This window comes from Plecotus auritus (genome assembly GCF_963455305.1).
Source record: "Plecotus auritus genome assembly, chromosome: 6".
Classification (NCBI taxonomy): domain Eukaryota; kingdom Metazoa; phylum Chordata; class Mammalia; order Chiroptera; family Vespertilionidae; genus Plecotus; species Plecotus auritus.
The window spans coordinates 84,389,611-84,416,351 of NC_137773.1; the positions used below are offsets into that span (position 1 = coordinate 84,389,611).

At 52.3% G+C, this 26,741-nt stretch overlaps 4 protein-coding genes across 5 annotated transcripts; 1 reads left to right on the forward strand and 3 right to left on the reverse strand.

Annotated features, from left to right (window-relative positions):
• Positions 1-895: 895 nt before the first annotated feature.
• SMIM24 (small integral membrane protein 24) lies at positions 896-3,449 on the reverse strand. The gene is made up of 4 exons (XM_080674327.1): positions 3,148-3,449; positions 2,833-2,944; positions 2,467-2,529; positions 896-1,830 (listed from the first exon to the last, which is right to left on the reverse strand). The coding sequence occupies exons 1-4, from the start codon at positions 3,209-3,211 to the stop codon at positions 1,707-1,709; spliced, it is 363 nt and encodes a 120-aa protein (XP_080530453.1). The 5' UTR covers positions 3,212-3,449; the 3' UTR covers positions 896-1,706.
• A 1,266-nt stretch (positions 3,450-4,715) lies between these two features.
• SMIM44 (small integral membrane protein 44) lies at positions 4,716-5,441 on the reverse strand (the record flags this gene model as incomplete). The annotated part of the gene is made up of 2 exons (XM_080673406.1): positions 4,716-4,951; positions 5,141-5,441. 2 exons carry the CDS (start codon positions 5,439-5,441, stop codon positions 4,716-4,718), a joined length of 537 nt encoding a protein of 178 aa, XP_080529532.1.
• A 1,829-nt stretch (positions 5,442-7,270) lies between these two features.
• DOHH (deoxyhypusine hydroxylase) lies at positions 7,271-14,493 on the reverse strand. Of its 2 annotated transcripts, XM_080675874.1 has the most exons (6): positions 14,191-14,493; positions 11,222-11,540; positions 10,738-10,761; positions 10,450-10,526; positions 9,635-9,875; positions 7,271-9,282 (listed from the first exon to the last, which is right to left on the reverse strand). In XM_080675874.1, the coding sequence occupies exons 2-6, from the start codon at positions 11,493-11,495 to the stop codon at positions 8,963-8,965; spliced, it is 936 nt and encodes a 311-aa protein (XP_080532000.1). In that variant the 5' UTR covers positions 11,496-11,540; positions 14,191-14,493; the 3' UTR covers positions 7,271-8,962. The 2 variants fall into 2 exon arrangements, with proteins under 2 accessions (XP_080532000.1, XP_080532001.1); XM_080675875.1 differs by lacking the exon at positions 10,738-10,761 and having other exon boundaries at positions 14,191-14,487.
• Positions 14,494-18,495: 4,002 nt separating this feature from the next.
• LOC308251005 (large ribosomal subunit protein eL38-like) lies at positions 18,496-18,704 on the forward strand (the record flags this gene model as incomplete). The annotated part of the gene is given in 3 exon segments (XM_080673981.1): positions 18,496-18,603; positions 18,607-18,631; positions 18,634-18,704. Coding segments are annotated over 3 exon segments (204 nt in total).
• Positions 18,705-26,741: the final 8,037 nt, after the last annotated feature.

The window sequence follows — 26,741 nt, forward strand, 5'->3', positions numbered from 1 at the left end:
ACACTCAAGGGGCCAAAGAGCTGCATGTAGCTCGCGAGCCGCAGTTTGCCGACCACGGTGTTAGGGTGTTTGTTTCATTCATTTCTTTATGGTTTTCCTGCCCACCTGGTAGGGATCCTGAAGCGTCTTAGAAGCCTTTCGGGTGGAATCCTACCACCCCCAGCTATGGGCCCAGAACGGAGCTCCAAATGCCGTGCTGTGTCAAGATCCTCATTGAGAATATTTAACTGAGAAATAGCTGACATCCAGGGCAAGGTCCAGGGCCCAGAGAAAGTGAGGAGAAAGGGGAGGCTGGAAACAGAGGAGAAAATGCTTTTCTATCCCAAGAAAATGCAGGGCCCTGAGGCGTCCTCCAAGACCCACTTCTCAGAAACAGGGTTAGAGTGGCCCAAAACATGGGGGAGGAGGAAGCAGGAACTTCCCAGGAAGTTCCAGCCTTAGGGGCTTAAAATCAAGATTGCAGGGGAAGCATTTACTCTGCCCAGGGCATTTGTGCAGCCTGATTGTCCTTACCTGCCTGGCCATGGCCCCCAAACCAAAAGCTGCCTCTCCCGCGGGAAATAGTCCCAGGATACAACAGAAGCCCTTCTGAAAGGCTCTGGTCGATTTGTTGTTGTTGTTGTTAATCCTCACCTGAGCATATTTTCCCATTGATTTTTAGAGAGAGTAGAAGGGAGAGAGAGAGAAACATCGATGTGAAAGAGACACAATTGGTTACTCTCCCATGCACCCAGACCAGGGACTGGGATGGAGCCTGCAACTGAGGTATGTGCCCTTGACCAGGATCAAACCCAGGACCCTTCAGTCCACAGGCCGATGATCTATCCACTGAGCCAAACGGGCCAGGGCAAATCAATTCTTTTCTTTTTTAAAATATGTTTTTATTTATTTTTTTAGAGAGAGGAGAAGGGAAAGGAAGAGAGAGATAAAAACATCAATGTGATGTGAGAGAGAAACATCAATGGGCTGCCTCATACCCCCTACTGGGGACGGAGTCTGCAACCTGGGCATGTGCCCCGACTGGGAATCAAACTAGTGACCTCTTGGTACATCGGCAACGCTCAATCCACAGACCCACACTGGCTGGGCAGCTCTGATCAATTCTCTTTTTTAAAATATATTTTTATTTACTTCAGAGAGGAAGGGAGAGGAAGAGAGAAGGAGAAAGAGATGATGAGAGAGAAGCATTGATCAGCTGCCTCCTATACATCCCCCACTGGGGATCAGGCCCGAAACCTGGGCATGTGCCCTGACTGGGAATTGAACCCTGACCTCTTGGTTCATAGGTCAACGTTCAACCACTGAGCCACACTGGCTGGGCTCTGATCAATTATTTAATGCAGGTTCCCAAGAGGCAGTCCTGGCCCATACTGGTCCTGAGGGAGGAGGTTCTAACCAAGAACTGTCAGGCAGAGGGAAAAGAAACCAGGCAGTGGGTGGAAGCAGAGGAGCCATGAGGTTGTGGGAGGCAGGGGATTTCTTCATCACACGTCAATAAGAATCACCACGCAGGACAGATCAGAAAGGAGGTGCATAGAGACATGGAAGGGGCAAAGAGACCTCTTGCGGGGTGAGGGGGAAGGCAGGTCCCAAGCCTCTTCGTTCAGGGTCTGTATTCCTGTAGTTACGTCAGTAACTTCAGGTCCAGGCCATTTGTTACAGAGGCATCTCTGGGGGTCTGCCTGGAGGAGGTGGGCAGGAAATCTTCACATGGCTGTGATCTTGGCTTTCTCCTGGTATCTGGGCTCCTCTTTCTCCTCCAGTTCCAGCCCCAAGTTGCTCTCTCCTTCCTTCTTGGCCTTTTTCTCCTTCTCCCTCTTGCCTTCTTTACTGTAGAGACACCAAGGCCCCAGACCGCAATAAGAAACAGAGTCACTCCTATTTAATGGAAATTTACCTGTGCCAGGCCTTGTGATGAGTGATTTATAGGAAGTGTCTTCATTGCATCCTCAAAATAAAGCCTAATGAGGCAACTTTGTTATTTCCACTTTACAAAGGCAGAAACTAAAGCTCAATTGTCCCATGGAGGAATAGGTGGGAGATGGGAGGATGGATGGGTGGATGGGTGGATGGGTGGATGGGTGGATGGCGCATCTTGGGCTCAGCTGAGACTCTTTCAGCCAGGCTGGTCCCCTCTCAGGTCCTGCACTCCTGCTCCAAGCCTTTGCCCCCTAGGCCTGGCCCCATGGCTGTGGGACACAGTGTCAGGAAAGCTGGTGATCAGGATGGGCTGTTGTGAGGAGAAGACATCTGAGCAGGGACTGGAGGAGGAGCCAGCGAGATGATATGGGAAAGAGGTTCCAATTAGAGCACACAGTAAGTGCAAAGGCCCTGTGGCAGGAATGTGCTTGAGGTGTTCAAGGACAAAAAGGTCATTTGTACACACCCACTTCCCCCAGAAGGGGGCTTACACAGACTCCCTGACTCCCCCACGCACACATCCACACACACTCACACAGGCAGTACCTCAGGTCCATGTTCGGGTACAGGTTGGTCTCCATTCTGAACATGGATTCGTCGTCCTCAGCTCTTTAGGAGAAATGGAGACAGGGAGGTGAGGGTGGGTAAAGGATGGGAAGTGAGGATAGCCTCACCCCAGTCTTCCTGGGGTTGGGGTTCATGAACTCCAGGAAGCAAGGAGGGGTGGGTTGCATGGCTATTCTGGTCTGTGGGATGGGAGTCTAAGGAATAACAGGGAAATGGAGAGACGGGGGAAGGGACCAGAGAGGGTAAGAAGTGGGAGGGGTGCCCAGCACTTTGGGGAGGGGCGGTGAAAGGCAAAGGGACAGGCGGCTCCGGGGGCGCGGGGGTGCGGGGGACAGATGATCCCACCTCCCTTTGGCACACCAGACGCGGTTGATGAGCAAGAGAACGAAGACTATGAACAGGAACCCCACAACGGCAGCCAGGCCCCTCAGCCACGGCTTCAGGCGATGCTCCAGGACTGTTGGAAGGTGCGGGAGGTGGGACTCAGAGACGGGAGTGTAGGGCCCCACCAAAGGTGACGGGGAGAAGGGAGTCCGGGTTGCTTAGGCAGATGGGGGCTGGGTGTCAGAGAAGGGGAAGGTGCTAGGGACCCAGCCTGGGGAGGGAGGCTCATCCCCACGACCCCTCCCCACCCACCGCCCCAGTGGTGGGCCCCCCTACCCTGCTGGGCTTCAGCGGGCAAGAGCAGGGTGGTGATCACCAGAAGGGTCTTCAGGGTCTCCATGGCGCGGAGGAGCCGCAGCGGGAGTGCGCAGTCCAGAGGAGCACGGTCCTCTTTGGCTGGGCGAGGCCCTGCCCAGCCCCTGATAAGGTGCAGGTGGGTCCGGGCAGGGCAGGCCCTCCCTTCACCCTACCTGGTTGGCATCCCCCCTCCCTCCAGGAGGGCAGACTCTGGACCTGGTGTAACAATTAACCCAGGGCGGCTGGCACCTGCGCCCTGCGCCCGCCCAGGACCGCCAGCACTGAGGTCCCCCAGGCTCCACGCCACAGGGGCCAGGCTGAGGTCCCCCAGGCTCAGCACTTTTATGTGTCATGTTTCCTTCTCTGAACACCTCACACAATTTGCCGCCTCCATTTTAGAGAAGCTCAGGGAGGCCAGGAGCACGGAGGTTGTGCAGAAACCGCCAGAGCTTGGGTCTCCCTCCCCACCAGCTTCCTCTGCCTCATCCTGCTTCCCCCACCCCTGGGAACCCACTGGCACTGGGAGGGATGAGTGATGTGCCACTAGTCACCACCAAAGCCAGCCACTCCCTGTGGCCAGAGAACAGGGCACCCTGGGCAGCTGATGACTCAGGCTCCAGGCTCTCAACTTTGGCCCCCAGGCTGATTAGATACAGGGCCCTGCAGGAGTGCAGGGGGCCCACCCCAGCTGCCACAGGACAGCCACAGCCCAGGCACGTGGAGGAGGGCCAGGGAGTGGGGGCTGGCCCTTCTTCAGGCTTGAGAGACCTCCACAGGGCTGGGGGCTGGAGAATGCCAGCATCATTGCACATGAACTTATGGAGTGCTCACTGTATACTTTCCTGAGGTCTGACTCTAACCACCGTGTGGATGGCCACTCACGTGACATTGCTCAGGCAACCCAGCCTTAGAACAGGCCCCCTTAGTCAGCCAGTGGCTTATGAAGCTCCTACTGTGTGTCTGTCCCGTGCAAGGCTGGGAAGGGAAGGAAGCCTCAGGTGCTGTCCCCAGGTCACAGGTCACAGGCTAATTGGGGAGTCAGGACCCCCACAGACAGATCCGGCAACAGAGCAGCAGAGCCAGGAATGAGGTGGGGAGGAGGGCTCAGAAGAGTGAGTGGGGGCAGAACCCCAAACAAGTCATTTCTGGGCTGTGTGCCTCCATTTCCCCATCTGTTAAATGGGGCACCAAGTCTCACTCAGAGGATTAAATGAGGTAATACAAGGAAATGGCTCATTTAGCACAATAGCAGGCACATATAAGCACTAGGCAAGGGCTGGCTACTAATATTATTATTTTTAAGATCTTCTTGGCGTTCTTGGTTTACAGATTGCCCACAGCTTGTTGGAGGCTGGGTGGGGTTAAACTCTGGGAGGCTGGGGGCACAGGCGTGTGGAAATAGTCAGTGTCCTGCCAGCCAAGAAAGGGAATGTTCTCTGCCAAGACAGGACAGAGCAGTGGAGAAAGGGCTCCGGGAGCACAGGTCCAGTCTGTACGGCACCAAGGGGGGTGGCACCTGGGCCCTGAGCCCGAGGGCAGTGCCCAGCTCAGTCCAGCCTCCAGGAGCTTCGGGTGGGTGGTTCCTTGAAGGCGATGGAGGGGCAGTGGGGGGCCCGGGCGGGGGCTACTTCAGGCACCCCCTCACCACCCCCGCCATTGTCCTCATCACCCCGCCAGGCCAGGGCCAGCCGCAGGTCTAGCTCCTCCAGATCCTCACCCTCCAGGCTTGGGCGCAGCTCCCGGGGGACGTCCTCCTGGTCTGGCTTTGGGCCAAAGGCCCAGTCTGTGGCAGGAGCTAGTGAGGAACATCCCTGCCCACCGTCTCCCCGCCCCCCAACCCATAGAGGCCCTCTGCCTCCCCAAGTTCCCACTCACCCTCCTACCCTCCCTAACTGGGAAAGGCCCTCAGACACCCCGCCCCCCAGGGGCCCAGCACTACCTTAAGCCAGGCTCATGGTGGGTTGGGACTCACCAGCCAGGTCGTGGGTGAGGTCCTTGATGAGATGCCCAACGATGGCATAGGCCACAGCCACCACCAGGAGCGCAGCCAGCAGCAGGTACAGCACATACCTGGGCAGGCGGATGGCATCCAGTGGGGGCGGGCGGTATTCCTCATACAGCGGTGGGGCCTGGCTCCCGCTCTCAGCCCCCGCCTCATCCACCAGCCCCGGCATGGCGGCCACCTGGAGCAGGAGAGGCCCAGAGGTGACCCGTGCAGCGGAAGTATTAAGGGGCTTTGGGTAAGAAGATTGGGGCTTCCCTCTGGCCACCATCTGCCTGGATGAATCACATCGCAAATCATTTCTGCCCACTGCCCCCTCCCTCACTCAGCTCCAACCACACCTGCTGCTACCCTGCACACCTCTACCTCAGGGTCTTTGCACAGGCTGTCCCTCTCCTGGGAAAATCCCTGCCCTCATGGAGCTGACATTCAAAGTGGGAAAATGGACTGTCTCTTCCTTCTGTTCTGCAGGAGGCAGTCCAGTTGGGTCCTTCCTTCTTCTCCTCCCGCCCCTGTTTTCCTGGTTTCTACCTCCTCCGTAAGGAATCTCGCTCGTTACTGAGGAATAAACCTCCCTTTTAATATATTAAAAAAAAAAAATGGGAAAATGGACTGAGAAAACATAACCTTAGAGTAAATGATGTATTGGGTGAGAAAATGAAGAGTGGTAGTGGAGGGGGAGGGGCTGGTACTGCTAGGAGGGGAGTTAAAGTTTAAAATAGGGCTGCCAAGGTCATACTGAGATGACATTGGAGCAGAGACTCAGAGGAGTAAGGGAACCAGCCACGGGAGTACCAGGGGGAAAGTGTTCTAGGCAGAGAGAACCGCCTGAGCGAAAGTTGCTGCACTGTGCCTGGCGTGTTGGAGGAACAGTAAGGAGGCCGTGTGGCTGGAACGGAGTGAGCAAGGAGAGAGAGAGGAGGTGAGAGCAGGGAGGGGACCGGGCAGGTTGTGTGGGGCTTTGTGGGCCTTGGAGGGGATTTGGGCTCTCCAGGGAGGGGGGGGCCTTGGAGGACTGTGGGCAGAGAAGAGACCTGACTCAGGGGCTCAATGGCGCCTTCTGGCGACTGTGGCCGACCAGGGCCAGGGTAACAGCTGGTACAGGTTGGCGATGATGAGGCTGGACCTGGGTAGAGGTAGAGGAGGAGAGAAGTGTGCAGATCTGAGAGAGGTTTTTAATTGGTCACACCTGAATGTTTTTAGGCTGACCACCTAGAATGATGGCGTTTCCATTTCCGGTGGGAGAAGCAACTTCGGAGGTAGTAAGAGGAAATGTAAGGACATACTGGGTTTGTGGTGCTTCATCAAGTGGAGATGTGGAGGGGCAGCTGGGCCTTGAGTGTGGAGCTCAGAGGAGCCCCGGCTAGAGACAGGACTCAGCACAGATGAGGTTAGATCCCCTACAGTGGACCAGGCCACCCAGAGGGGTGAGCCCTCTCCACCCACCGAGCCAGCCCTAGGCAATGAGGGAGAGAAGGGGAGGGAAGCTTGGCAAATGCAGGGTCCCAGGAAGAGGGGGTGCCTGTGACTCTGAGATAATAAGAAACGTATATTTATCTTCATCCAGGTTCCTGGCATCAAATTCCTAAAACCCTGTCATTTCCTGAGTGATGATGAGAGGGCCCTTTGTGTTTTGTTCTTAATGAATGCTGCATCCTTTTAACGATTTTGGAGATAGGAAGGGAGAAGGAGAAACATGTAAGAGAGACACATCGATACCGGGGCCAGGGATCAAGCCTGCAACCGAGGTACATGCCCTTGACCGGAACAGAAACCGGGACTCTTCAGTCCACAGGCTAACACTTTAACCTCTGAACCAAATGGGCTACGGCCCTTCATGCTTTTTTAAAAATATATTTTTATTGTTTTCAGGGAGAAGAAAGGAGAGGGAGAGATCGAAACATCAATGATGAGAATCATTGATTGGTTGTCTCCTGCACGCCTCCTACTGGGAATTGAGCCTGCACCCCAGGCATGTGCCTGACCAGGAATCAAACTGCGACCCCCTGGTTCACAGATCAATGTTCAACCTCTGAACCATACCAGCCAGACCTTTGTGCTTCCCCCCAACCCCTAAATACCTTTTTATTGATTTCAGAGAGGGAGAGGGAGAGATAGAAACATCAGTGATGAGGATCATTGATCGGCTAACTCCTGCACACCCCCCATTGGGGATTGAGCCCGCAAGCCGGGCATGTGCCTTGACCGGAATCGAACCCAGTACCTTTCAGTCTGCAGGCCGACGCTCTGTCCACTGAGCCAAACCGGTTAGGGCCCTTTGTGCTTTTTAATTCACCCCTCCCACTATACCTGAGCTAGGCTAATGATGGGTGGGGAGGGGAAAACCAACCGTGGGGGAGAGGAAACTCAGCTCTACCCCCCAACCCTGCCTGCATCAACTCGCAGAGATTTCATCAAGGTGCCGAAGTGATGGCTCTCCATAAAAACCCACAATGAAGGGGCTCAGGGAGCTCCCATGTGCCAGGAGAAGGTGTGCCGGTTCCAGGGGACAGAAGCTCCTGTGCTCAGGGCCCTTATGGACCTAGCCCTGTGTCTCTTCAACTGTCCTTCACAATAAATGGGTAAGTAAAGCCCTTTCCTGAGTTCTGGGAGCTCTCCTAGCAAGTCCTCAAATGTGAGCAGGGGGTGGTGAGAACCCTGGTGGGTCAAAAGTACAGGAGGACCGTTTAAAGTGGTGGCGTCTGTGCTCATTCCAGGTCATTAGTGTCAGGACTGAACTGCAGGACACCCAGCTGGTGTCTGCAGAGAAATGGAAAATTGCTTGCTGTGGAAAATTCACACATTTGGTGTCAGAAGAGTTGTGAGCTGAAAAGAGGTTGTTGTAAAAATGGGTCATAGTTGTGCCCTATGGAATCCCCTCCACCTGCATCAGGGTTGTTTGTTGTTAACCCATAGAAAGCAGTAAATATGAAACTAGGTTGTTAGGCTCATTATAGAGTGGTAAATGGGCTGCTGAAGGCTGCACCTGGAAGAAGGGGGGGGCCTGGAGTGGCAGTCCATAGCCCAAGCTCTTAGCCATACCACAAAACCCCTTCCCCATTCCCCCATGAGGGCCTGGGGAGGGGCAGGCTGGAGGGCTGTTTCCTGACCCTCTTGGAGGGGGCTAACTGGACAGATATCCTGCCAGGGAACGGGTGGTGAAGCAGGGACACAGGCCTGCATTGGTCACGTCTAGCACAGGCAGATCACAGAGCTGAGCTCTCCAAATGCCCCCCGACCCCCCACCCCCACTTAGATGTTCCTTCAGAGTAGCCAACGTAAGCCCCGCAGCCTCCCAACACACAGAGTGATTGCTTGGCAAAAATAATTTAATATTCCACTTAAGCAGTGGCCTGGGGCCTGCTTGTCACTTGGCCCAAGTCCCTAGCCCAGCCCACCCAGGGCTCCGAGTGGAGAGTTAGAGGCCCAGACCCTGCCCAGGCCCACTGGGCACAGATTTCCCCACAGTGCCTTTCTCTGCACCCCCTCATTCCTGGAGAAGCTGGGGCATGCAACATCCCCAGAGCACAGCCCCACCCCTGCACCCCCACCCCCAAATCCTCCCTCCTATGCTGACATCCCACCCAGTACACTGCAGCCCTGTGCTAGGCCCCTCAGTAGGGACAGCAGAGACCTCAGCCTGGTCCTGGGAGTAATCAAGATGCAAAAGCTGCTGAGATCTGGCCAAATGAACAGGTTCAAGGAGCCAGGGAAGCAGGATCTGATTCACACAAATTCCGTTGATATGCTGAGTCCTCCGGGTAGGGGCCCCGGACCAGGCGGGCAGTAGCTCTAGGAGGAGGGTGAGCGCAACTGCTCCAGCCCATCCGCATACTGGAAGGCCGGCCCCATCTCATACTCGTACATGTCCAGGGCCACCTCGCAGCTCTCCCGCACCACACGCTCGGGGTCGGCCATGTGGGCCCGCAGGGCAGCCAGGCAGGTAGGGCGGGCAATGGCTCCCAGGGCCTCAGCGCACTCATGTCGCACCATGGGGCTCTCAGTCCTCTGGGCCAGGGCCGCAGCCAGCTGGGGCACAGCCGCCTCATGCTGCAGCTGGCCTAGAACGTAGCCGATCTCATGGCGAAAGAGGGCGCTGCCACAGTGAAGGCCTGCGGGAGGAAGCAGAGGGAACAGAGGAATCACTGGCTGTGTAGTGCCGTCAAAGAAGCTGAGGACAAGCGGGGACATGGGGCTGGGCACCCAGGGGCAGAGACAAGTAATAACAGGAAGACATTAAGGATGCTGGAGCCAGGTTGCGGAGGGTCTATTCTGCTGACTGGGTGGGTGACCTCAGGCAAGTCTCCTTGCTTCTAAGATTGCCCACCCACCTCTGAGCAGGAGTTAATTTGTGTAAAGACCGTGGGGAAGTGCTGGGAACAGGCCCAGGGTACACATCCCCAGGACAAGTTGCTCCATGTCACAGATGCAGCCACTAAGCCTCACCCAGGGGCCCCTCCTCACCCTCAGCCAGTGCCAGGGCAGCCTCCTCGCCACCGGCATCTCGAAGGGCGAACATGGCTCGGTATCGGTCAAACAGCGGCAGGGCTTCGTCCAGAAGCGCTTCCCGTAGCCGCCCCACATCATGCTCCTTGGCCGGAGGGGCCGGATCCACGGAGAGGTAGGGCCCTGCTGTTGCTGGCTCCCCACTGTGTTGCTGCAGCCACTCCAGCCGACAGACAGCCAGCTGGCACGTCTCAGCCACCTGCAGCGAAAGTTGGCAGGTGGCCCCTGGGGACATGGTGGTGGGCCTTGGGGCCCCCTTCCTATTCTCTAGGGGTAATTAGGGAGTGATAAGGGAGACAGGGCCAGGGAACGGCTCAATGTGGTGGTGACATCAGAACCAAGTGAGAGATGGAGTCAGGTGGAAACAGCCAATGCAAAGGCCCTGAGGCAGGACCTGCCAGACCTGTCAGGGGAGAACTGAGGGGGAGCTAACCACAAAGGTGACCTGACTACAGGTGGTCAGAACAGACTATGGGCATGTGGACCACAGTGAGGACTTGTAATTTTATCCTAAAGGTGATGTGTAGCCATGAGAGAGAAGGACAATGGAGGTGCCAGAGGTGAGGACAGCTCCACAGTGACTCAAGGCCCAGGACAGGGTGAGTTTTGATGGAAATGAGTGTTCAGTTTTGCCCAATTTGGGAGCAGCCTGCACCCATCCTGACTGCCACCTCTCTCCAGAATTCCTAGTCAAGTAGTCACCATGGCAAACAGACCCAGGTCTGGGGCTGGTCCAGGTGAGGGCAGGGAGAGGGAGGGCCCGTCCGAGTTACCTCAACAACAGGGTCGGTGGAGTACTGTTTCAGGATCTCCAGAACTTCTGGGTCCCCGATGGCGCCCAAAGCCTCCCCTAAGAAGAACCAGGAGAGAGAGTTCATGTTGATTAGTAGAAAGGACCTAGGCACCTCAGGGGAAGCTCACAACAGGCACTCAAAAACGTTTGTCCAATGAATGAAATGAACAGATGAAAAAGGGGTTGGCAATCTACAGCCCACCCTCTGTTTTTATATGCACATAGAATGGCTTTTATAGTTAAAAAAAATTTTGTTCTTAATCCTCACCCGAGGATATGTTTTTCATTGATTCTAAAGAGAGAGGAAAGGAGAGGGAGGAGAGAGAGAAACAGCAATGTGAGAAACATCAATCAGTTGCCTCATGCACATGCTCCAAATGGGGATCAAAACTGCAACCTGGGTATGTGCCCTGGCCCGAACCCATGACCCTTTGGTACACAGGATGGTGTTCTAATCACTGAGAATACCAGCCAGGGCTAAAAAAAGCTTTTTTAATCAAAGGGATAATATTCCATGGCACATGAAAATTAAATGAAATTCAAATCTCATCATCCGTGTGGTCCCACCCATCTGTTGACTCTGGTTTATGGTGGCTTTTATGCTACGAAGGCAGAATTGAGTTGTGGGACAGCCTGTCTGCCAGTAGGACTGAAAACACTACCTGCCCTTGACAGAGATGTGCTGAGCCCTGGCTTGCACCGTGTATGAGTGAGAAGCAGAAGGGTGCCCATGCCCTCACCTCACCACTCACCTGCCTCGTGGCGCACCATGGGCTCCTGATGGGTGTCACGCAGCACATCCACCAGCACAGGAATGGCTCGGCGATCCTGCATCTGGCCCAAGCAGTAGGCCAGCTCGTGCTTGAGCAGGACGGAATCATCACTGAAGGCCCGGCTGATCCAGGCAATGGCGTCTGGGCCGCCAAGCCCTCTAAGTGTGAAGAGTGCCCGGAAACGGGCCTGCAGGGGCTGCTGGGGGTCACCCAGTGTCTTCCCAATGGCCTCTACCTCCTGCTCCGTCACCATGGTACACGCCTTTTTCCTTCTGAGGCTCCTCTCGGGCACAAGAACCTTACCACGGAAAACCAAAAGGCCAGGTTAGAGGCGTCCTCTGCTCAATGACTTGTTCATTTAATTTAGAACCTGGCCAAGTGGCTTCCTACCTGCTGTCCAGCCTAGATATCTAGGTTGCCAGTCTGGCTCTGGCCCCACCTACTTACTGTGTGGACCTCCCCAGGTTACTTTCCCTCTCTGGGTATTTGGCCTATAATCAGCAATTACCTCTGCCGGTCTGCTCTCCACACAAGAGCCAGAGACTGTGGTAGCTGGTCCCCAATTTAGCTCCCCTTGACCCCCACCTCTTGGTATCTGTGCTCAGTGTGCCCCTCCCACAGTAAATAGGACTGACTGTGTAAACAACAGGATATGGAAGAAATGACAGTGTGACTTAGGAGGGTAGGTCGTAAGAAACACTGTGCAACTTGTTACACAGCACAGGTGACTGATTCAGGAATCCTTTTAGCATATAAGCGGAACATGTGGCTCCCTTGCAAAATCCTCCCATGGTGCCTTATTACTCCAAACTCCTTGGGAGTCCCAAAGCCCTAGGTGCCCTTACCACCCTCACTTCCTCCCTTCCCTTCACTCATTCCATTCCAAACAGGCCTCCTCCCCGTTCCTCCAACACACCAGGCAAATTCCTGCCCCAGGGCCTCTGCTCCAGCTGTTCTCTCCCTCGGGAACTCTCTCTGAAGTGCCCTGCTCTCTCTCTCACTTCCTTGAGTCTCAGATGTTACCTCCTCAGAGAAGCCTTCGCTGATCACAATCTTCCATGCTGCTCCTGTTTCTTTCCCCTTGTTCTACCTTTCCTTGCAGCACTTACCACTAGTAGCTTCTGTACTGCGTGTTTACTGGTTTAGCTGACTGTGGTCCTTCTGAGGCCTCACTAGACTAGGAGACTCTGAAAGCAGGGATCGCGTCTCTTGTCCCTGCTGTACCCCCCAGCACACAGGAGGCCCTCAGTAAGAATCACCCTAACAGTAGCAGCAGCTGACATCCACAGAGCATGTGTATGCGCCAAACACTCTTCTAAGACCTTTACAGTCATGAGCTCATTCAATCCTACCATAACCAGATGAGTCAGGGACTAGGCTTGTTACTATTTACAGGAGAGGAAGCAAGCACAGAGAGGTTAATGGCTTGCTTAGAAACAATGGGAAAAGTTACAAACCCAGGCGACTGAGCTCTAAACCAGACACTGTGTTGAATGGATGAAATAAGATGAAACGACACGACACGGCTGAGGCTGGAAGGAGGGTTCCCCTCTCCTCCTCTAGACCAAGGAGGACCTGGAGGCCATGTAATAAACGTGACAAGCAGCAGCCTGGCAGCAGCAGCAGGTTCCACCCCGGCTCCATGAGGGCGGTGCAGCTGCTAGAGCACAGGTGACCATCAAAGGAGGTGACTCCTGCCGAAACCGGTTTGGCTCAGTGGATAGAGCGTCGGCCTGTGGACTGAAGGGTCCCGTTTTTGATTCTGGTCAAGGGCATGTACCTTGGTTGCGGGCACATCCCCAGTGGAAGGTGTGCAGGAGGCAGCTGATCGATGTTTCTCTCTCATTGATGTTTCTAGCTCTCTATTCCTCTCTCTTCCTCTCTGTAAAATATCAATAAAATATATTTTTTTAAAAAAGGGGGGGTGACTCCTGACTGAGGGGCAGTCAGAACCCACAGCCGCCAGGAGTGAGTGAGCAGCAGCAAGGCAAGGGCAGACAGGACCCAGGACTCCTGTCAGGCCTTGGTAAGTATTTGCCGGATGAACTGGACATCCACTGCCTGCCAGGGACGCAAGGAAGCAAGGTATGCACGTACGCATCTGCCGTCACCTGTAAAACCGGCCAAAGGGGCACGGGACCTCAGTCACTGGGAATGAGGTTACGCTCATCGCGCGCCCCAGCACAAGCGCTGGCACCCTCACTTCCTCCTCTCCCTTCACGCACTCCATCCATCAGCAGCCTTTCCTCCAGCACCAGGCAAAGTCACCTGAGCTGGTACTATCTCCGCAGGAGGCCCACACCGCCTCTGCGCTCAGGAGGACAAGGGAGGAGACACCGACCACCGGAAGCCCGCGGCTCACACCCGAGGCCCATTTATTTTTCGGTGGGAAGGGGGAGGCGTGGGGTTGCGGGAATCAGCCCCCAACCAAGGCAGAATGTGGAATCCGCTCACCCCTGTGAAGGCCTCAGAGACAGACAAGGTGAATTAGTAAGGGATGGAGGAAGAGGAGACCTGGATCCTCGAAATCCCTTCCCTTCCTAGAGACCTCTCTATACCAAGAATTCTCAGCAAAAAGATCTCCAGTAACTAGGTTTCCCCTTCCCGCAGGGGTCGCCCCACACGGGATCCCTCAGGGCTGTTCGCAGGATCCCTTTCCTTGGAAGACTCCTAGGAACCCGATGCCTCAAGATCTGCCTAAGCGGGTCCCTCACCAACTGGTTCTCCCAGGACCCCGAGAAAGGAGTCGCCTGACATGGGACCCCTAACACGCGCTGGGTCCCCAGCAAAGGGATCCTCGGAGACAGGGTCCCAGAACCCGGGTGGAAGAGCTCGCCGGACTCCAGGAGGAGGTGCCTCAAACCGCCAGCCAATGAATCCCAGAGCCGGGACCCCCGGCCCAATGAGGCATCCTCCCCGTGTCTGCCCGCCAGGTCCGGGCCCCGCACCGTGCTCCCCGCCGCCGGATCACCCGAACGCGCTCCAGAAACGCAGAACTCGCCGCCGGTTCTCCCCCGCAGCCGCCGCTGCCGCCTCACGGGCCGCAACGCTGTCAGCGTGCTCCAGGGGCCGCCATCTTGCCGCCCACGTGACCTGGAGGGACCGCTCCAACGCCGCGCTGGAAGGGAGAGAATGCCGTCAAAGGCTCCGTGGCGAGAGGACGCCCGGAAGCGCGAGTAGGCACCGGGGCCATAGCTCACACTTCCACAACAGGTAGCACCTAAGAGTATTCCTCAGGGAAGGCGGAGCGCAACGCCCATCCTGTCCCCGGAAGAGAGTATGTAGAGCCTCCTCACCAGACACAACTGAAAATGGTTTGTGCCGATTCACCTGGGGCGAGGCGGTAGGGGGGAGGGGGGAGAAGTGGTGGTTAGCGACGGAGCATGCGCAGCCTCCGGGAACGTGGTCAAAGCTCTAGGGCTTGGCCAAGACTGGGAATCCAAGGATTTATTAAGACTAGAGGCCCGGTGAACGAAATCGGGTACGGGTGGGGGTCCCTCGGCCTGGCCTGGGATCCGGCCCGCCGGCTGGGGGAGGGACCGGGGAGATTGGCTGGCCGCGGGAAGTTGGCGCACTGACCACCAGGGGGCAGCTCCTCCCTTGAGCATTGTCCCCTGGTGGTCAGTGCTTGTCATAGCATCGACCATGAATGGGTGGTAAGGGTCGCTTAGGCTTAGGCTTTTATATATATAGAGGCCTGGTGCACAAAATTCGTGCACGGGGGTGGGGGGGGCGTGTCCCTCAGCCCAGCCTGCACCCTCTCCAATCTGGGACCCCTCGAGGGATGTCTGACTGCCCGTTGGGATCGGGCCTAAACGGGCAGTCGGACATCCCTCTCACAATCCAGGACTGCTGGCTACCAACTGCTCGCCTGCCTGCCTTCCTGATTGCCCCTAACCGCTTCTGCCTGCCAGCCTGATCACCTCCTAACCACCCCCCTGCCAGCCTGATTGATGCCTAACTGCTCCCCTGCCAGCCTGTTTGCCCCTAACTGCCCTCCCCTGCAGGCCTGGTCACCCCTAACTGCCCTCCCCTGCAGGCCTGGTCCCCCCCCCCCAACTGCTCTCCCCTGCAGGCCTGGGTTTCCCCCCCCCAACTGCCCTCCCCTGCAGGCCTGGTCACCCCTAACTGCCCTCCCCTGCAGGCCTGGTCCCCCCCAACTGCTCTCCCCTGCAGACCTGAGTCCCTCCCAACTGCCTTTCCCTGCAGGCCTGGTCCCCCCCAACTGCCCTCCCTTGCTGGCCATCTTGTGGTGGCCATCTTGTGTCCACATGGGGGCAGGATCTTTGACCACATGGGGGCAGCCATCTTGTGTGTTGGAGTGATGGTCAATCTGCATATTACTTTTATTAGATAGGATAGAGGCCTGGTGCACGGGTGGGGGCCAGCTGGTTTGCCCTGAAGGGTGTCCCGGATCAGGGTGGGCGTTCCCTTGGGGCGTGGGGCGGCCTGGATGAGGGGCCTGTGGTGGTTTGCAGGCAGGCCACGCCCCCCCCCCTGCGACCCAAGCGGAGGCCCTGGTATCTGGGGTTTATTTATCTTCTACAATTGAAACTTTGTAGCCTGGAGTGGAGCCAAGCTTTCTGCTTGCTCTGTGGCAGCAGCCATTTCTGTTGGAATTTTTGTATCTTCTATAATTGAAACTTTGTAGCCTTAAGTGGAGGCCTGGGCCCGCCAGGGTGTGCGAAAAGCTTGGCTTCCTCCATCGCTGCAGGCAACCCTAGCCTCCTGCTCTTTCCAGCTCCGTGGCTGCCGCCATTTCTGTTTGGGTTTATGTATCTTCTATCATTGAAACTTTGTAGCCTTGAGTGGAGGCCTAGGCCGGCAAGGGCAGGCGGAAAGCTTGGCTTCCTCCATTGCCAGGGAAACACAAGCCTCCCTCCTGCTCTCTGTGGCGGTAGCCATCTTGGTTGGGTTTATTTGCATATTCGCTCCTGATTGGCTGGTGGGTGTGGCTTTTGGGCATGGCTTGTGGGCGTGATGGAGTGATGGTTAATTTGCATATTACTCTTTTATTAGATAGGATTTCATTTAACCCATGGGGGCTGAGAGCAAGGCAACCTGCAGGCTTTACCCTTAAGAAGCCACTGGTCTTGTCATAATCTGGGATACACATACCCTGACTCAGTTGTTAAGAGGATCATTCAGGCCCTGGCAAGGTGGTTGGTTAGTTGGAGCATCCTCCTTACACCAAAAAAGGGGTGTGTAAGGGAGGCAGATGATCCATGTCTCTCTTTCCCTTCCTCTCTCTCAAGCATATCCTCAGGTGAGGATTTTTTTAAAAAGAGGGTCATTCAGGCTGGTGTGTGAAAAAAACAGACAGTGGGATTCTGGATTAATTTTGAAGGTGGAGCAAACAGGATTTGCAGGTGGATTGGATATGAAATTTAGGAGAAAGAGTCTTACCCTGTCAAGGATAAGTACAAGGATGTTGACTTGAGTAACTGGGGGGACAGCACCATTAGCCTCCCCATCCCGTCCATCCACAGTCCTGTTGACTCTGCCTCTGAAATAGAGTTTGAATCTAGTCACTTCGCTCATCTTTATCATCCCGTGATGGTCCAAGCCGCCACAGGCTGTCACTAGGATGCTGTTCACACAAGAAGAAGAAAGTTTTTAAGTGACTGTGTCAAACCAGTATGGTGGTTCCTCAAAAAGTTAACATAGAACTACCATAGGTATACACCCAAGAGAAACGAAAGCAGGGACCCTAATGATTGTACACTGAGTGGCCAGATTATTATGATCTCTGAACGCATAATAATCTGGCCACTCAGTGTATATTCTATATAATAAAAGGCTAATATGAAAATTGTCCCCTCAATCAGGAGTTCGACCAGCAGGCAGGCCGGCCAACCACCCATGTCCCCTCCCCCTGGTCAGGCTGGCGGGACCCCACCCATGCATGAATTCATGCACCGGGCCTCTAATTAATACACACACACACACACACACACACACACACTGAGTGGCCAGATTATTATGTGTTCAGAGATCATAATAATCTGACCACTCAGTGTATACCCATGTTCATAGCAGCATTATTCACAGTGGACTCGGGCCCTATTACCTATTAACCTCTATTATCTTTTTTCTGTCTCTGAATTTGACACCTCTAGGGACCTCATAAAATGGAATCATACAATATTTGTCCTTTGGTGTCTGGCTTATTTCACTGAGCATAATGTCCACAAAGTTCATCCACATGGTAACATTTGCCAGAATTCCCTTCCTTTTTCAAGGCTGAATAATATTCCATTGTACTGGATAGACCACATTTTGTTTATCTATTGATAGACACAGGTTGTTCCCACCTTTTGGCTATTATGAATCATGCTTTGGTGGACATGGGTATGCAAATACCTAGGAGTGAAACTATTGGGTCATATGGTATCTCAATGTTTAACTTTTTGAGAAACCACCAAACTCTTTCACAGCAGCTACCAACAGTGCACAAAGGTTCCAATTTGTACACATTCTCACCAACACTTGTTATTTTCCAATTTTTATAGCCATCCTAATAAGTGTGATTTTTTTAGATGCATAAAAAAATTGATATATTTATGAATAGGTATATAATAAAGCAAATATAGAAAATGGCAATTGGAGAAAATGGACTGTGGGCAAATGACAATTCACTGTAAAAGTCTTTCAACTTTTCTATGCATTTGAAAGTTTTCATAATAAACCTTTAGAAAAATTGGTGTTGGGGGGAAGAAGGGCTACTTCTTTTTTCAGTGTTTGAACATTTCAAGCTTAAACATTTGAAATGTTTTAACTTTTATTTTTTTATTTTATTTTTTAAATATATTTTATTGATATTTTTACAGAGAGGAAGGGAGAGGGATAGAGAGCTAGAAACATCGATGAGAGAGAAACATCGATCAGCTGCCTCCTGCACACCTCCCACTGGGGATGTGCCCGAAACCAAGGTACATGCCCTTGACCGGAATCGAACCTGGGACCCTTCAGTCCGCAGGCCAACGCTCTATTCACTGAGCCAAACCAGTTTCGGCTGTTTTAACTTTTAAATGCAAAACCTTTGAGTCTACAAATCCATTTTGGTAAATTTATGAGAGCAGTGTTCTTTTTATTTTTAGCATATGTGCTAACAAAGCGAGCACTACAGCAGTGTTTCTTAAAAAGTAAAAAGGGCTCTTCGCTTCTTGCTCTGAGTGCCTCTTGGATGGTACACAGAGAATACTGGGGTAATCCGAGGTGCCAGCCACAGGCTCTCTGTATGCCTTCTAGCCATGCCTGGCAAAACTGAGGAAATCAAGGACTTCCTGCTCACAGCCAGGCGAACAGATGACAGCTCTGTCAAGATCAATAAAAATAAGGATAATGTGAAGTTTAAAGTCTGATGCAGCAGATACCTTTATATCTTGGTCCACACAAAGAGAAGGCAGAGAAACTGAAGCAGTCCCTGCCCCCAGGTTTGGTAGTGAAGGAGCAGAAATGAACCAGACACGCAGATCTGAACTGTATTAAAATGTTCAAAATTCAAAATTTTTTAAATTTAAAAAATGAAAATGAAGCACTTGTTGCAACATTATTTGAAATAGCAAAGAAAAGGGGTGAGGGCAAAGCAAAAATACTAACAGCCCGGCCTCTGCCTCCATGGGGTCCAGTCCTTCATCATCACTTACCTGAACCAGTGCAAGTACCCTCCACCCTAGATCCTGGGCTCCCCCCACCCTCTTCTCCTACAGTCTGTACCCTCCACAGCAGCCACAACAGGGCGCCTGTGAGCACCCAAGTCAGGTCTCATCTCTGCTTTGTCCACAGCCCTCCAGGGCTCCTACCTCCTTTGGGGTACAAGCCCAAGTCCTCCCAGAGGCCCACAAGACCCTGCACTACCTGCCCCTGTCCACTCCCTGCTCTCACCTCCCCCTTCTTTATCCCTTGCTCCCTCTGCTCCAGCCACATGAACCTCCTGCTGTTCTTCCTTTGCACATGCTCTTCACTCCACCTGGAACATTTTTCCCTCCAAATACTTCTGTTCACTTGCTCACTGAAACGTTTGCTCCTTTGCTCAATGAAGCCTTCCCTGAGCACCTTAATTCAAATCATAACCTCATTCCTAGCATTCCTTTGTCCAGTTCCCTGCTTTATTTTTCCCCATGGCATCTATATTTTACTGTATGACTTGCTTTTTTCTTTTTTTTTTTAATATATTTTTATTGATTTCAGAGTGGAAGGGAGAGGGAGAGAGAGATAGAAACATCAATGAGGAGAAAGAATCATTGATTGGCTGCCTTCTGCACGCCCTCCACTGGGGATCGAGCCCACAACCTGGGCATGTGCTCTTGACTGGAATTGAACCCGGGACCTTTTAGTCCACAGGCCCATGCTCTATCCACTGAGCCAATCTGGCTAGGGCTGTATGACTTTCTAATTATTTTGGTTACTATCTGTCTTCCCCACTAGAATATAATTGCCATGAGAGCAGGGATTTTTGTCTGATATGATGCAGTCTGACTGGGAAATAAAAACAGATCCCTGATTTGTAGTGTTGGCCAGTTCCTGTGGTGGAAATAGTCCCACCATGGTCCACTCATTAATTCCTGACAGTGAGTTTTGGGAGTCAGTACACATGGGCTCCAGCACATCACTAAGGGGACCACAGCAGCGGTTACACACCTGGCACATAGCAGGTGCTGAATAAGTATTTGAGGAAGGAATAAATGAGTCATTCGTCAACAGGGGGGCTGATTAAATAGCTCTGGCCAGTGTGGCTCAGTTAGTTGAGAATCATCCCATGCACTGAAAGGTTGCTAGTTCCATTCCGGTCAGGGCACATGCCTGGGTGGCAGCCTCCATCCCTGGTAGGGGACATGCTTGAGGCAGCTGATCAACGTTTCTCTCTCACATCGATGTTCTCTCTCTTTCTCCCCTTTCCTCTCTCTTTACAAATCAGTTTTGAAACCTTAAAAAAAAATAGCCTTGCTGGTGTTGTTCAGTGGTTGAGCATCGACCTATGAACCAGGAGGTCATGGTTTGATTCTCAGTCAAGGCACATGCCTGGGTTGTGGGCTTGATCCCCAGTAGGGGCCAGGAAGGAGGCAGCCGATCAGTGATTCTCTCTCATCATTGGTGCTTCTATCTCTCCCTCTTCCTTTCTCTCTGAAATCAATAAAAATATTTTTTGACCCTAGCTGGTTTGGCTCAGTGGATAGAGCGTCACATGGGCCTGCAGACTGAAAGGTCCTTGGTTCAATTCCGGTCAAGGGCACATGCCCAGGTTGCTGGCTCAATCCCCAGTAGGGAGCATGCAGGAGGCAGCCGATCAATGATTCTCTCTCATCATTGATGTTTCTATCTCTCCCTCTCTGAAATCAATCTACATTAATAAAAGAAAAACATGCAAATTGACCGTATCTCCGCTACATCCACCAGCCACACCCACCAGCCAATCAGGAGTGAGTATGCAAATTAACCCAACAAATATGGCAGCGGCCACAGAGCCAGAGCGAGCAGGAGGCTTGGGTTGCCCCCGGCGATGAAGGAAGCCAAGCTTCCCACCCGCCCTGGCTGGCCCTGGCCTCCACTCAAGGCTACAAAGTTTTAATTATAGAAGATAAATAAATCTCAGATACCTGCTTCCAGCTGGCCCTGGCCTCTGCTCAAGGAGGCACTGAAAAAAAAGAAAAAAAGGAGGGTCTGGGAGTAATGAGCCCCTCACTCAGGCTGGCCAGGCACCCCAGCTGGACCCCCCATCCTGAAGGGGCTGTGGCCAGCCTGAAAACAGCCCTCAGTCCTTCACCTAGGCTGGCCAGGCACCCCAGCGGGGACCCCCACCCTGAAGGGTGTATGGCCAGCTTGAAAACAGCCCTCAGCCCCTCACCCAGGCTGGCCATGCCCCCTCAGCGGGGACCCTCACCCCATGGGGGCATGGCCGGCCTGCAAACCACCACAGGCCCCTCGCCCAGGCCGTCACACGCCCCAAGGGAACCCCCACCCTGATCCGGGACATCCTTCAGGGCAAACCAGCCAGCCCCCACCCGTGCACCAGGCCTCTATCTATACTAATAAAAAGGTAATATGCTAATTAGACTGGGAGACCTTCCAGATGTTCTTCTGGACAAAGCCATGGTGGCGGGGCCGAGGTAGAGGCAGTTAGAGGCCAAGAGGGTAGGATAGTTGTGGGTGATCAGGCCAGGATGGGACGGCAGTTGTGAGTGATCAGGCTGGTGGAGGGCGCGGCCATTGGGGGTAAGCAGACCACCAGTGGGGGTCAGTTGGAGGTGATCAGGACAGCGGGGGTGCAGTATGGAGTGAGCAGGCCAGCGGGGGGTAGTTGGGGGCAAGCAGGCCAATGGGGAGGGAAGGAGGGGGCGACAGGCCAGCAGGGGGTGGCAGTTGGGGGTGAGCAGGCCAGCAGGGGGGGCAGTTGGGGGCGAGCACACTGGCACACGGGGCAGTTGGGGGTGATCAGGCTGGTGGGGCTTTAGGGGGTGAGCAGGCTGGTGGCGGGGGACAGTTGGGGGCAAGCAGGTTGGCAGGCAGAGTGGTTAGGGCAATCAGGCAGGCAGGCAGGCAGGTGAGCGGTTAGGAGCCAGCAGTCCTGGATTGCGAGAGGGATGTCCAACTGCCGGTTTGGGCCCGATCCCTGTAAACTGGCAGTAGGATATCCTTTGAGGGGTCCCAGGTTGGAGAGGGTGCAGGCCGGGCTGAGGGACACCCCCCTCCCCGTGCAAGAATTTCGTGCACTGGGCCACTAGTAAAAATATATTTTAAATAAAGAAAAGGGTGAGCCCAGCAGGCATGGCTCAGTGGTTAGGGTCTACCTATGAACCAGGAGGTCATGGTTCGATTCCCAGTCAGGGCACATGCCCAGGTTACAGGCTCTACCCTTAGTAACGGGCATACAGGAGGCCGCCAATTGATAATTCTCTTTTATTGATGTTTCTATCTCTCTCTCCCTGTCCCTTCCTCTCTGAAATCAATAAAAATATCTTTTTTTTAAAAAAGAAGAAAAGGGTGGGGACACATGTCCTGCCAAGAGCAAGAGAGAGGAGCTGAGTGATGTCCTTGCAGCCATGAAGAAAGCAGCAGCCAAGGAGGACTGAGCCCCACCCCTGTGTGTGTAATAAAACCTGTTCAGACAAAAAAAAAAAAAATGAATTGGCCCCGGACAGTGTTGCTAGATGGTTAGAGCATTGTTCAGTGCACAGAAGGGTCTCTGATTCGATTCCTGGTCAAGGGCACATACCCGGGTTGCAAGTTTGATCCCCAGCCCCAGTTGGGGCACATGCAGGAGGCAACCAGTTAATGTGTCTCACATCAATCTCTCTCTTTCTCTCTCTCTCCCTTCCACTCTCAAAAAACCAATAGAAAAAATATCTTCAGGTGAGGATTAACAAAAAAATAATTTTAATTAGCCCTGGCCAGGTAGCTTGGTTGCTCAATTAGAGCATCATTCAGATACGCCAAGGTTGTGGGTTCGATCCCCGGTCAGGGCACATCGTTTTACTTATTTATGAATGCATAAATAAGTAAAACAATGAACTGATGTTTCTCTCTCTCTCCTTTCCTGTCTCTCTAAAATCAATCAGTCAGTTTTTAAAAATGAATAATGGATTAAATATGCCATTCTTAGCAACAAACTCACTTTGATGTGCCAACTACAGGTTTAAGACATTCAGTCATTCATGTCACAAATATTTATTGAGCACCTATTGTGTGGCAGGCACTCTCCCAGGCATGGAGGACATAGAATGAAACACTGTCTCTGGCCTCATGAAGCTGACATTCTGATGATTATTATTTTGTTGTCTTCCTGTGCATTCTAAAGTTGACCGCAGATAACTGACTTTGCAACCGACTTTGGCTGGCTGGCAAGTGCACATCTCATCATGTTTTGTGGCTCAGGCTAATGTTCACACCTATGTTGACACTGGGAAGCTACAGGGTCAGGAGTGCTGCTCTGGGGGAAGGAGATAGGGCCAGGGATGCAGGAAGCAGATATGGAAGCCACGCCCAAAGCAAGGTCTGTGTCTGTCAGGGAACTTGGAACCTTGAGCCTGTGGACCTGTGAGAACCTGATAGGAGAGAAACCTGCACCTCCCCACACCTTCTGTTCTCAGCCCCCTCTACACTTGAGCAAGGCCGTGGAGGCCAGGAATCCAAACTCAAGGTGCCGGCAGGGCCGTGCTCCCTCTGACGGCTCTAGAAGAGGGTCCTTCCTGTCTCTCCCAGCTTTTGGTGATGGCTGGCTGTCCTTGGCTTGTAAATGCATCACTCTAGTCTCTGCCTCGTCTTCCTGTGACTGTCTCCATGTGAGTGTCCACATTTCCCTCTTCCTATAAGGACACCAGTCACTGGATTGGGGGCTCACCTTACTCCATGATGATGTCAGCTTAACTTGGTTCCATCTGCAAAGACCCAGTTTCTAAATAAGGTCTCATTTCCAGGTATCAGGGATCAGGATGTGGACATGACATTTTGGGGGACACAGTTGAACCCACCACACCTATAGTTCTGATCTCAGCGTGGGCATTCCGCCGGGCCTCCTGCACCAGCCTGGGCAGAGGGAGAGACTTCCTTTGGGCTCTGGTCCCCTGTTCTCTCTCTGCACCCAGTGCAGAGCCAGGAACAATTTATTGAATGTTTACTGGGCTCTGTCACCACTCTGGACTTCTAGTTTGTCAAAACGTTAACCTCTGCTAAAAAAGGGGTGTAATGAATAAGAATCAAGTAATATTCTCCATAAGCAAGACCAGAGAGAGGACATAGTGTGAGTGGGAGATAAGCATAAAATTGAAATTGCCCAAGAAACTCAGTAAATGAAATAAATAATATTTTAATGCAATTTTTATCTTTTTTTAAATTGACACCTTCCTGGTTGATAAGCTTAGTGGTTAGAGCATGAGCCTACACACTGAAGGGTCTTGGGTTCAGTTCCCAGTCAAGGGCACATACCTGGCTTACAGGTTCAATCCCTGGCCCCGGTTGGGGCACATGCAGAAGGCAACCAATTGATGTGTCTCTCTCATATGGATCTCTCTTTCTCTCTCCCCTTCCCTTCATCTCTTCCTCCTCCACCTGCACCTCCTCCTCCTCCACCTCTACCCTCCCTCCTTCCCTCCTTCCATTCCACTCTAAAATTCAATGGAGCCCGGCTGGCCGTCGTGCCTCAGTGGTTGAGTGTCTACTTATAAACCCGGAGGTCACAGTTCCATTCCAGGTCAGGGCCCATGCCCAGGTTGTGGGCTCGATCCCCAGTAGGGGAGTGAAGAGGCAGCTGATCAATGCTTCTCTCTCATCACTGATGTTTCTCTCTCTCTCTCTCTCTCTCTCTCTCCCTCTTCCTCTTCCTTCCTCTCTAAAATCAATTTTAAAATATTTTTTAAAAATTAACATTTATATTGACAGTTGTTACAGCAGCAACAGGAAACCAATGCACAATGATCTCCCGTGTTGTTCTTTTATAACACATCCCTCCCTCATTAATTTAAAATTTAATACAAAAAATCCATGTTTTTAAATAAAGACAGGATCCAGCCCAGTCAAAGGCTGTCTTTATTGAGAATAAAACAACCAAGTCCAATGTCAGAGTGGGAATTCTGATTCAGGTAAAATTTGTTCACTCTCTTTTGCTCCTTTGGTGTGCACCGAGTTTGTCGGAAACGAAAGGGAGAAGTATTGAGGATTTGGACACTTTTTCATCATCATCAGAATTTTTTTAAAGGTGCAGTCCATCTGAATCATTTTGTTTAATTCTACATGTCATGTTTTAGTTGGAATGTTGATCATCTGGGTTTGGGGTGAGGAGCAGTAAATATTAGAGACATGTTTATTGAATCTGGTGCTGGGCTTGAGGAAAGAGATAAATCAGACCTAGTCTGGTGGGGCAGATAGTCAAGAAGTTTCTCCATTTAACATTTATTTGATCTCCTTCTCTGTGCTCAGCACTGCCCTGGACCTTCTTTGCCCAAAAGAATTCTCTACGATATACACATTCTATATGGTAGCTACTGACTAGCTGTGGCTACAGAGCATTTAAATGTGGCCACTATGGAACTGAATCTTTAACTTTAAAAAATTTGTTTTTAATTTTATTTGTTGATTTTCAGAGAGAGAGAGAGAGAGAAGGGGGAGGGAGGGAGAGAAAGATTGATTTGTTGTTCCACTTATTTATGCATTCACTGATTGCTTCTTGTATGTGCCCTGACTGGAGATCGAACCCACAACCTTGGCATATTGGGACAATGCACTGAGCTACCCAGCCAGGGCCTAAAATTGTAAGTAATTTAAATGGCAATGGAAATGTCTGATATTCGATTCAGTTATTGGAAAACTTGTAAGCAGATTCACCTGGAGTCTGTGAATCTACTTGTTCCACTGTAAAATTTTCTAAAACATAAAAAGAGATCAAGTATTTTCAGTGAAAATTAGCACCCAAATAGAGATAAGCTGTAAATACACAATACACACTGGATTTTAACACCTAATATGAGAAAGTAACAAAATATCTCATTGATAATTGTTGATTTTGATTTCATGTTTAAATGTACTAGTAAAGACCTTTTGACATATGGAGTTGATAAAATATATTATTAAAATCAGTGACACAGGCCCAGCTGGTGTGGCTCATTGGTTGAGCGTCGACCTATGAACCAGGAGTCACGGTTCAATTCCCAGTCAGAGCACATGCCCGGGGTGTGGGCTGGATCCCCAGTGTGGGGCATGCAGGAGGCTGCCAATCAATGATTCTCGCTCATTATTGATGTTTCTATCTCTCTCTCCCTCTCCCTTCCTCTCTGAAATCAATAAAAAAAATATATTTAAAAAAATCAATGACACTGGTTTCTTTGTACTTTTTAAATGTGGCTACTAGAAAATTTTAAATTAATTATGTGCCTCATGTTATGCTTCTATTGGATGGCCTGCTCTATTGTATTTTTCTCAATCAAAAAGGCCATTTATTTATGTCCCAAGACTCTCACTGCCTCATCTGCTTCTTTTCCTCTGTATCCCTTCTCCCTTCCTTCCCTCCCTTCTCCTTGGGGTATGGCTCCTAGGAGATCCATTTCCTTCCGTGCCATAGGGGAGGCATTTTGAAAGGCCAAGCCACTGGCCCAGGATAGCCCAGCACTTGTGGGGACTGTCCAGGCACAGCCCCTTGCTTTTGTAGCTCCCCAGTGACCCTGGATGGCACTGATCCAAACCCTACAGTGGTGGCAGAGTTCACTGAAATCAAATAAGTGTTTATGTTATACTAGAGGCCCGGTGCACAAAATTTGTGCACGGGGGGCAGGGGTGTCCCTCAACCCAGCCTGCACCCTCTCCAATCTAGGACCCCCTGAGGGATGTCCAACTGCCCGTTTAGGCCCGATCCCAGTAGGATTGGGCCTAAACGGGCAGTTGGACATCCCTCTCACAATCCAGGACTGCTGGCTCCCAACCACTCACCTGCCTGCCTTCCTGATTGCCCCTAACTGCTTCTGCCTGCCAACCTGATCACCCCCTAGCCACTCCCCTGCCAGTCTGATTG

What these genes read in the sequence shown, in the direction of transcription:
- SMIM24 (XM_080674327.1), bottom strand. Translation starts at nt 3,211, where the DNA reads ATGGAGACCCTGAAGACCCTTCTGGTGATCACCACCCTGCTCTTGCCC. An exon ending in GTCTGGTGTGCCAAAGGGAG is followed by an intron (nt 2,530 to 2,832) that starts GTGGGATCATCT and finishes TTTCTCCTAAAG; the next exon opens with AGCTGAGGACGACGAATCCA. An exon ending in TACCCGAACATGGACCTGAG is followed by an intron (nt 1,831 to 2,466) that starts GTACTGCCTGTG and finishes GTGTCTCTACAG; the next exon opens with TAAAGAAGGCAAGAGGGAGA.
- DOHH (XM_080675874.1), bottom strand. Translation starts at nt 11,495, where the DNA reads ATGGTGACGGAGCAGGAGGTAGAGGCCATTGGGAAGACACTGGGTGAC. An exon ending in CATGGTGCGCCACGAGGCAG is followed by an intron (nt 10,762 to 11,221) that starts GTGAGTGGTGAG and finishes CTCTCTCTTTAG; the next exon opens with AATCAATGAAAAACATATCC. An exon ending in TGCCCTGGCACTGGCTGAGG is followed by an intron (nt 9,283 to 9,634) that starts GTGAGGAGGGGC and finishes TTCCTCCCGCAG; the next exon opens with GCCTTCACTGTGGCAGCGCC.